General features: G+C 37.0%; 1 protein-coding gene across 2 annotated transcripts in view; it reads right to left on the bottom strand.

Annotated features, from left to right (window-relative positions):
- Positions 1-248: 248 nt before the first annotated feature.
- Skp2 (S-phase kinase associated protein 2) overlaps positions 249-9,293 on the bottom strand; it is a 28,149-nt gene continuing 19,104 nt past the window's right edge. For both annotated transcript variants that reach the window (XM_070041031.1, XM_070041030.1), the window contains exons 8-10: positions 7,009-7,060; positions 6,743-6,850; positions 249-1,966 (exon numbers count right to left, since the gene is read on the bottom strand). In XM_070041031.1, coding sequence (XP_069897132.1) covers positions 1,753-1,966; positions 6,743-6,850; positions 7,009-7,060 — 374 coding nt within the window. In that variant the 3' untranslated portion in view covers positions 249-1,752. The remainder of the gene's footprint in view (positions 1,967-6,742; positions 6,851-7,008; positions 7,061-9,293) is intronic.

Below are 9,293 nucleotides of genomic sequence, written 5' to 3'. Positions count from 1 at the left end.
CTCCTCAAAATGTATTATTATAAACTATCATTTTCACTTGACTATAGGCATATGAAGTACACAGGATGGTGCTTAGAGTTCTATTTTGAAAGGTCTTATTTGGAGACCTCTGAGCCAAATGGCAACCCCCACTGAATACTTTCTAGTTTTCACTGCGTAAGAAAAAATGAGAAGGGAAAAAAGGACAGGACTTTAGTCAAGTACTTATTTTTGTAAAAACATGTTTTATTTTTATTAAAATGTCTATAAAAGTAGAAATAACCATATAAAAATACAGATTACTCCAATGTGTTGGCAAATAGCTTATGACTGGACTTGAGTTTAGAAGTACAGGTACTGTGTGTTTCCAGGACACCTGGAAGTTAGGAGTCCACCTGGACTTGTCACTAATCTGTAAACAATAATTTCAAGTATTTAGCACTTTTTAATTACTAATAGATGCATAGTAATTTTCTGTGTAAAACTTTTTAAATGTTCTTTAAATCTGAGCAGATAATGGCACTTCATACTATTGTATGAAACATTAAAATTGATATAAAAGAAGTTAATAGAAATGTTTTGGCATTAGAACATATGAGATCAATGATTTACAAAACTAGTTTTATTATGATTTTCAGAAAACATAATTAGGTCTTTTTGCTACTGTGTACTAGGTTTCTTAAAAAAAAATCCATCCTACTGAATGGTTCAACACCTGAGTCTTAAAATCTTATGCAGGTGCAGAATGCTCAGAAACTGGGCAAAACATGTACCTGCCTCTAGTGTGCATTCCTGACATAAAGAACAAGAAGTTCTTAGGAATTTTAGGTCCAGTAACCTGATGAGTAGTTTCAAGCAATTACTGTGAAAACGAATTTAAAATACTTGATTCTAGAATACAAAAACAATTTTAGCATTAAAGGAAAACAGCAGACAATATCAATTCAGAATCTTCCGTCCAACTTGAAGACTAGATAAGATACTGATTAGGATAATATCACCTTTCTAAAATAAAGCAAGTCATCTTAAAAATTAACTCATGTTAAAATAATTGGATAATAAAATTAGAAAACCACAAGGATATTTTCTTACCTAATTGGAATTCTAGAAACATAGCACCTTAAACATAAAGAGGTAATACCAGACTGACCTCCCTTCAAAAACTACCTCTTGAGCCTTCAGTTCCTCTACCAATTCTATTCTTCTGGCCATTTATTTATTTGCTTTTATTTTAGAATTTGAAGTGAATTATAAGGGGCTCTTTCTGTGGAATTAATTTCAAATGAAATCCCCAGAAAAGATCTGCCTCAAATACTACTATCTTATGAACCCTTTTTTTCCCTTGTCAACAAAATACAGTTTATTATTCTTCCTTGTCATGTTGTACTAAGCAATACTGAAAAATAGGCAAAAGTTACTACTAAGACTATGAAAATTAGCTGGTGGAAAATTTTAAGTTTCATCCTAAATAGACTTAACCACAAGGGTACTTAAGTCAGGTCAAATTTCACTTTTTAATAAGGTTACTTTAAAATCAAAGGCTCATTCTTCCAAAACTCCCAAAGCCTTATAACTTAGGCTCTTCTGGGCATAGAACTGACAGAAGCTTAAAAGTAACACCTCATAGTTGTCCCTTTTAAATGACCCTTTAAACACCTAAGGAAGAAGGCTAAGGGAAAACCAGTAACAAAACTAGCCAAATGTTCCAGCAATTGGCTTCCTGCCTATGTTCCCATTCCAAAGAAATGCGAGGTACTACCCTGCAATAGCACTTCATGGACAACTGGGCTTTGTCAGGGCCAGTCGACACTTGATACCCCATATCTCCTGGTTCTTTTGGCTGGCAATAGTAGGCCTGGCGATGGTGGTGAAATAAGCACAATTAATCTGCAGGTGAGGAAGGGCTTCCCGTAACAGTTGAAGGGTATCATCTGGCACAATTCCGAAAACTTGTAGTGTTTTTAATGTGGGAATTTCTCCAAGTTCACTGGAAAAGGAAAAAAAGGAGACTTTGAGTATCTAAGGAAATTGTTTGAGTAGTCTAGTGTTTACAATCTGTTCCAAAGCCATGTAGCCTGAGGAAACAACTTGTGATAAATGATTTGATGAAATAGCAAACATTAAACATGGATGCAGAAGCCTTTAAGCTGGACCCACACAACAATCAGGAACACCTCTGCATTTCAATGCTGAGGCTTCCAACAACGTTAGAACTCACTGGAACACTTACTAAAACCTAAATGTATTGGCTTCTCTTTTCCCAACTCTGTATGTACATAGCAATCTTACAAGTTTACTGTGTTTTGGGCTAGTAAAGCTAGTGATGGTAAATGTTTTGCTGTTATGAGTTGTAAATACTACCTATTATGTATAATTTAAGGATGTAAACGTCACCTTTATTTGCAGGCTCTTGCTCATCAGAAGTTGACAGGGTTATTTACTTAATGGTGGTTCACAGTTAACAAGTCTATTATGGCTAATGAAACCTGTCAGTGACATCACTAAGATTTTGTGTATGTGTGTGTGTGTATGAAGTCTATTGTGAATAATGAAACCCATTAGTGATGTCCCTAAGATTTTGTGTGTGTGTGTGTGTGTATGCTGGTCTTAACTTGAACTGAGGGCCTGGGCCCTGTCCCGGAGCTTTCGTCCTCCAGCCTAGTACTTTACCATTTGAATCACAGCTCCACTTCTGGTTTTTAGTGATTAATTGGGGATAATAGTCTCATGAACTTTCCTTCCTCCATTCTCAGCTCTCAGCCTACTGAGTAGGTAGGATTACAGGCTTGATCCACAGGGGCTCAGCAACTTTGCTAAGATATTTTAGATAGGGTGATGTAGCTGGGTACAACCAGAAAAAGGGGTGACCCATCATTCACACACTGTCATCTCTCTACACACTACCATGTTTCCCTTGTCAGACAGACCAGCCATCGTCTTAGGTATTTCATAGTAGGTGAAATACAACTGTGCCAACAGCTGTATTCTGATTCATAAAAACAACGAACAACTCCCTCCCAACAAAAACCTATAGCCTGCTTCTCTGAAGTCAATACTTGTTGATTTTGCCAACAGTAGGCCCAGAAACTAATGTCCTCTGTATTTGCGCCAGGTTGGGACACACAGTACAAAGTCTTAGGAAGGGGAACATTTATTTGAAATTTCAACAAAATCCAGCTGCAGATCAATGAATACATCAATGGTCTAGAGTCAGAAGCAACCTTTCTATTTTAACACTGTCAATAATTATTCAAGGAAACTAGGCTTGTAAGTGCTACTTGGCCACCAACTGGTCTTCCTTCCAGCCTGTTCCATATATGAACATCAAAGGTACTTTCCTAAAGAAAGCCTGCTTACATGCTTTCTTTACTAATGGAACCCACTGTTCAGGGGGCCTAAAACCTTCCATGCTGACCCTTGACCTCCCATCTTCCCACCACCCCTCTAAGTGTGTTACTCTACATTCCACAGTATCTTAACTACTACAGATGTTTAATATGTTAGTGGAATACAAGACGAAAAGTAATTTAGAAAAACACTACTCAAATAAATTTGCTTGTTCAGAATGGGGCAGTAATTGCTGGAGGGCAAAATAAATGGAAGAAAATGAATTGGAACAGGTTGCAGTTGTTCGTTTCTGTATTGTACAAGCAGTATAAAAGAAAAGCAATGATCCATGCAGTTTATACTTTTTTTTTGGCCAGTTCTGGGGCTTGAACTCAGGGCCTGGGCACTGTCCCTAAGCTTCCTTTTCTCAAGGCTAGTGCTCTACCACTTGAGACCCAGAGCCACATGTATGTTAGACAAGCACTGTACCACTAAGCCACATTCCCAGCCAGCAGTTTATACTTATTACCACTTTAGATGAGAGCAAGCCTGTTCCAATCTCAAGCTCTCAAGTCTTCTTATGTGAAATCTGAGTGTATGAGAATCTTGAAATACCTAGGAGGATCCTGGTTCCGGGATATCCAAAGCAGCCAAGTTGTAAGTCATGCTTCAGTGGGGAATATTCAAAAGAAGAAGCTTTGAGTGGGAGTAAGAAAAGGAGGGGATATGGCAGATGACAGAGGAGGAAATATTCTTACAACAGCTTTGGGAAGGAAATCACATGTCACTCTCCCAAGTTACATGTGACAAGGGAGCTGCAGAGAAAGGGCTGATGGGTCAAGAATCAGAAAGTCTTCAGATTTCAAGATTTAAAAAATCCCTGCCTCTTAGTATGTATCTATGACAGAAAAATTTACAAACATCTCTGATGTTACAAGATACTGGAAATCAAATGAAGGGATAGAAAACAGGAATGAAGTATTTTCAAACCTTTCTAGCTTAAGAACTCTACTAAAATGATACTGACAAATGTCTTCAGAATTTTTTTTTCCAGTTTAATAAACAAAGCATGTTTATATAAGAGGCTGAAATGGGAGGATTACAAATTTGAGGCCAGCTGGGCTTCAAAGGAACAAATGAAACACCCCCTGCACCCAAAAGACATTTGTAAACACTCAGGTTTACTCCTCCTTTCATCTACATAAGCCTGTCTTCCTGAAATACAAAATCTAAAATGCCTTAACTACATATTCTAACAGGAATTTTTAAGTCTCTCCTTATCTCCTATCAGTTTACTCTCTCTAGCTTGGGTTTCTTACTTTAATGAGAAAGAGGGTATAATTAGAAAAAAGTTTAGACACACAAAATAAGATTAAAGAAGAGAATACAACAATGGGAGGAATAATCTGTAGTTTTATTTTAAAAATACTATTAAAGCAAAAAGACATTCAGATTTTACTATCATTCTTCTGAGATAAGAAATATCCTTCTATAGCATAAGATGGCTAGTTTGCTAGAAATTATTACTAAGGCTCTTTGGAAGTTTTTTTTAATTTTTAAAATTTTTATTTTTGGTCCGGGCGTGGAGCCTGAACTCTAGGCCTGGGCGCTGTCCCTCAGCTCTTCAGCTCAAGGCTAGCGCTCTACCACTTGAGCCACAGTGCCACTTCCGTTTTTTTTCTTTTTTGCTTATGTGGTGCTGAGGAACTGAACCCAGGGCCTCATGCATGCAAGGCAAGCACTCTACCACTGAGCCACCTTCCCAGTCCTGGAAGTTTTATTATGAATTTCAAATACATCAGCTTCCAGAATGATGCAAAGGAATCTGAGATACTTCTGGATAGGGTGCCAACAAACTTATGTAAAAAGTTTAAAGTATAAATCATGACAGATTTATATGGTGTCTAAAGAAACACTCTTAAAGTTCAAAGAGAGCATATTTTTGCTCTCTATGCTGAGGTTTTGATATGCTTAAACCCTTAATAGCTGTTTTTCTTTTATCAAAGGTAGATTTAGAAAATGAGAGATAATGTTGTAGACAGGACACTCAGGCCTATGTCTTCATCATTCTTCACCATCAGTTCACACTGGCTGTGGGATTACTAGCAGGCATTCCATGTGTATTCTTGTATTATTCTTGTATCTAGTAATACAAGAATAAAATGCAAGAGCACACAGCCTTCCCTTTGCCTCTGGCTAGAGGAAAAGCATTTGGTCTATCACCTGTTAAGCTTCATTCTGAAGCCAAAACAAAACAAGACAGATGGACAGATCTGTTGAGAAAAAAGAAAAGAATTATCTCCACTTCCTAGGGGACAGCCTAGATTCTAGGCAGAGGAAAGACACCTTTTTGAGTAAAGATAAAAGCTCTGAGTACTAGAAAAGAGAGGCAGGAATTGTAAGAATTCCATGAATACAAACCTAGATCCCAGCACTTAAAAGTTATGCAAGTAAATTATAGTATCCTTTATAGGAAACAATTTGAGATACTTAGGTCCTCCTGAGATTAAGTGAAATTAATTATGAGTAATTTAATTATGCCAGACTTCCTAATTCTTCTAGTTAATTCTGTGCATATAAGTATCTGATTTATTCACTAATTGGTTAAAACTATAAGATCCAAGCCATTGATTTGAGGACTAGACACATTCGTTGTCTGAATTCATCATGTTTCTTGGGTAAGAAGCTGAAGCTAAATGACTGTCATGTAATAGTGCTGAGCATAGCAGCCTCACTTGAGCAGACTGACCCTAATAGGTAGGGCACTTGATTAAAAGACACTGACCTCTTGTGGTTTTCAATGGAATTGCTCTGCATTTAGCATTAGAAAATAATGTCATGGCCCTTAGGGATTAAGGAAAGTCTTATTTTTATAAAGAGATGATGATAGACTCACCATCAATCCTGGATGAATCATCTTACTTTTTAGGACCCAATATACTATATCTACTCATAGAAGTCTTTGATTCTTCATCCTCCTTGACGACCAGTAAATTCCTCACTCCATTACAGAACTTTTTCTCTAAGCACAGATGAAAGCTTTTGAAATCACTTACAGTTAATTGAAAAATTTGGAAAACTAAACCAAATCCAAACACTTGGGTTCTGTGTTCACAATGACACTCATGAGGACTTTCTTCTACTACTTCTGTGAGTCTTTTGCAGAGGCTAATACTACAGCAATCTAATGATGTAATGCTGGCAGTAAAATAATAAATGCTTAATGACATTGCCATTCCAGTCTCAGTTTACCCAACAGTTCAAGCAAAACTGCCATGGTCTTCTATCTGGCTACTTTCTTATCCAGTTTGTGATACATTAATATTAACATCTGCATTACAAACGTCTCTGCTATTAATAATAATGGCTTTTAACACTAAGTAGTAGTTTTGCTGGTCTTTGTCCTCTTATTAGCATGATAATGAAACATACTTACAGTAGAGTTTCAGGTATGATATCATAGCACCGACTAAGTGAGAGGTGTTGGAGGTAGTGGAGATGGAAAAATTCTGGAAAGCAGTCAGTCTTCAGCATGATACTATCACTGTAAAAGAACAGAAGAGATTCAGACCCACTTGTCCTTCCTTGATGGAGAATACTACTGTTTTAACTCCTCCCGTTCAAAATTAAGATCTTTCCCCCATTTAATGAGCAATCATAAAATTTCAACGTTTGATATGAACTTAATAAAAAAAATAATACCTTAAGTCTAGGTGAACAAGGTTGGGGCATCTTCTAATTAAGGTACAAAGATCTAGGAAAACAAATGTGATGGTCACTATCAAATGAAGAACAAGACAAGAATATCTGCTGTTAAGAACATCTTTTAACACAGTGCCGAAAGTCTGGACAAGGGCAGTTAGAGATGAAATTATTAGAAAAAGCCAAAATGATCAGAAGGGCACACAAAATTTCCTACATAGAAAATTTAAGAGATCTCATGAAAACCTATTGGAAATGCTAAAAGAATTGTGTAAAATGGTTAACAAATTACAGCTTATCTATGTATCAGTGAATGACTGAAAGAATAAAGAAAGTGGGGAAGGATCATTCCTAATAGCAAAAAGCAAAAGCTAACACTATATAGACTTGACTCTTCAAATCAGTGAAACAAATTCTGGATTACTAAAAATCAATGCAATATACCATGACAGGAAAATGATTTCTCTAATGCAAATAATATATCCCAATAAATTCTAGATATATTAAAAAAGCTCTAATGCAAAAATACAAGTCAACCCAAGCTACTAAGTAATCAGAAAAATCAATCAATAAGTTACTTATTTGAAATGAGGCAAATTTTACTGATGCTGTTGACATCTATCTATCTATCTATCTATCTATCTATCTATCTATCTATCTATCTATCTATCTATCTATCTATCTATCTATCTATCTATCTATCTATCTATCTACCTACCTACCTACCTATCTATCCATCTCCTAGTCCCTCTTGGGCCATATTCTCTCATGTAACTTAAGACTTGCTTTTTTTCCAAGTGTCTCCTCAACATTGTTTTCTCAACTTGGTACTAGAGTGAGCCTTTCACAAGGTAAGTCTGATCACATCGATTAGTTCAGAGTATTCCATGGCTTCTGCCTGGGCTCAGAACCCATGGCTGTCTCCTCTTTCCCTTGCCTCTTCCATATCAAAGGCCACTAGACTTGTGGCCCTTGGTTGCAAAATGTTCTTTTACAAGTCCCTGTGGATTTCTCCTCCAATCAGGCTTCTGCTTCAGAGTCTCTTGGACCATTCCTTCCATGTAAGAGTAGTCCCTTCTAGCCCACTGTGCTGATGTTTCCTCCTTGAATTTGCAATGCCTTCCATAATGCTTAGGAAGTCTGCTCACTGCTGATTTGTTTTGCTTTTTGTTTCATGTACTTTTGATAATAACTGTATAATACTAAACTCAGATTTAAAGCAATGTTTAAAAGGAAAATACAATTAAGTAGGGGTTGGGAGGGAGTAAAAAATGATTAGAGCTTATACAGATCTCTACAGAACATGTTTCCCTAGTTTCACTAAGCAGACATTTGAATGGCAGTGCAAAGCTGAGTTCTTGCATAGGCAATGAATGGCTCCAATCTCTGGCCATTCATTCAAGTATAGCTATTGTTTATTAAAGCCTAATGTATCTTATCAGAGGACAAACCAAGCCCCAGTTTTTACATACTAGTTAAATGTTGAGAAATATTGGTAAATGTTGATTCAAACCTCTAACCATAATAAAAGCTTAAACATGAACACATCGACACTCAAATGAGCTAGTACCACCAGGAACATGGGATTGATATAAATCACCATATTATGTAGGTTTTTTTTTTTTTGGTACTGCCTAGGCTGAATATAAGTGGAGATTATAAAGTTTTGTTTTGCCCGATCATGCTTGAACTTGGTGTGGGAGCTGTCCCTGAGCTGCTTTTACTCGAGGCTAGTGGTCTACCAGTTGTACCACAATGCCACTTCCAGCTTTTTTTTTGTAATTTATTGGAGATAAGAGTCTCATGGACTTTCCTGCCCAGGCTGGCTGAGATCATTAGATCTCAGCCTCCTGAGTAGTGAGGATTATATACGTGAGCCACCAGTGCCTGCCATAAAGTTGTTTTAAAAACAAAAAACTGAACCTTTCTATTTATAGTCACTTATCTTTGTAAATCAGATTCTCTCAGTGTTACATCAATGTGTGTAAAGACTGGAACTGCTACCTATCGCAGGTTTCAAATGCTTGTGTCATTGGAAGAAACATCACTGCCTTTGCAGACAGAATTCAGTTATAAATACAAACTTATGAACAGGGCTCTATCAGGGCTTCTCAACCTTGACCCTGGCACCGACATCTGGGGCCAGATTCCTTGTTACTCCGCTGTAACCCACTAGATGTCAGCAGTTCCCTGACAGCTGTGACCACAACTCTTTCCAAACATTGTTTTAGGTCCCTTTGCAGGAAAACTGTCCCCAGTTGAGAACCACACACCAAATAAAATCA

The sequence above is a fragment of the Dipodomys merriami genome, unplaced genomic scaffold, assembly GCF_024711535.1.
Source record: "Dipodomys merriami isolate MVZ:Mamm:240054 unplaced genomic scaffold, mDipMer1.0.p SCAF_30, whole genome shotgun sequence".
NCBI lineage: Eukaryota > Metazoa > Chordata > Mammalia > Rodentia > Heteromyidae > Dipodomys > Dipodomys merriami.
Note: the sequence above shows the minus strand (reverse complement) of the source record. Positions and strands in the feature narration are given on the sequence as shown.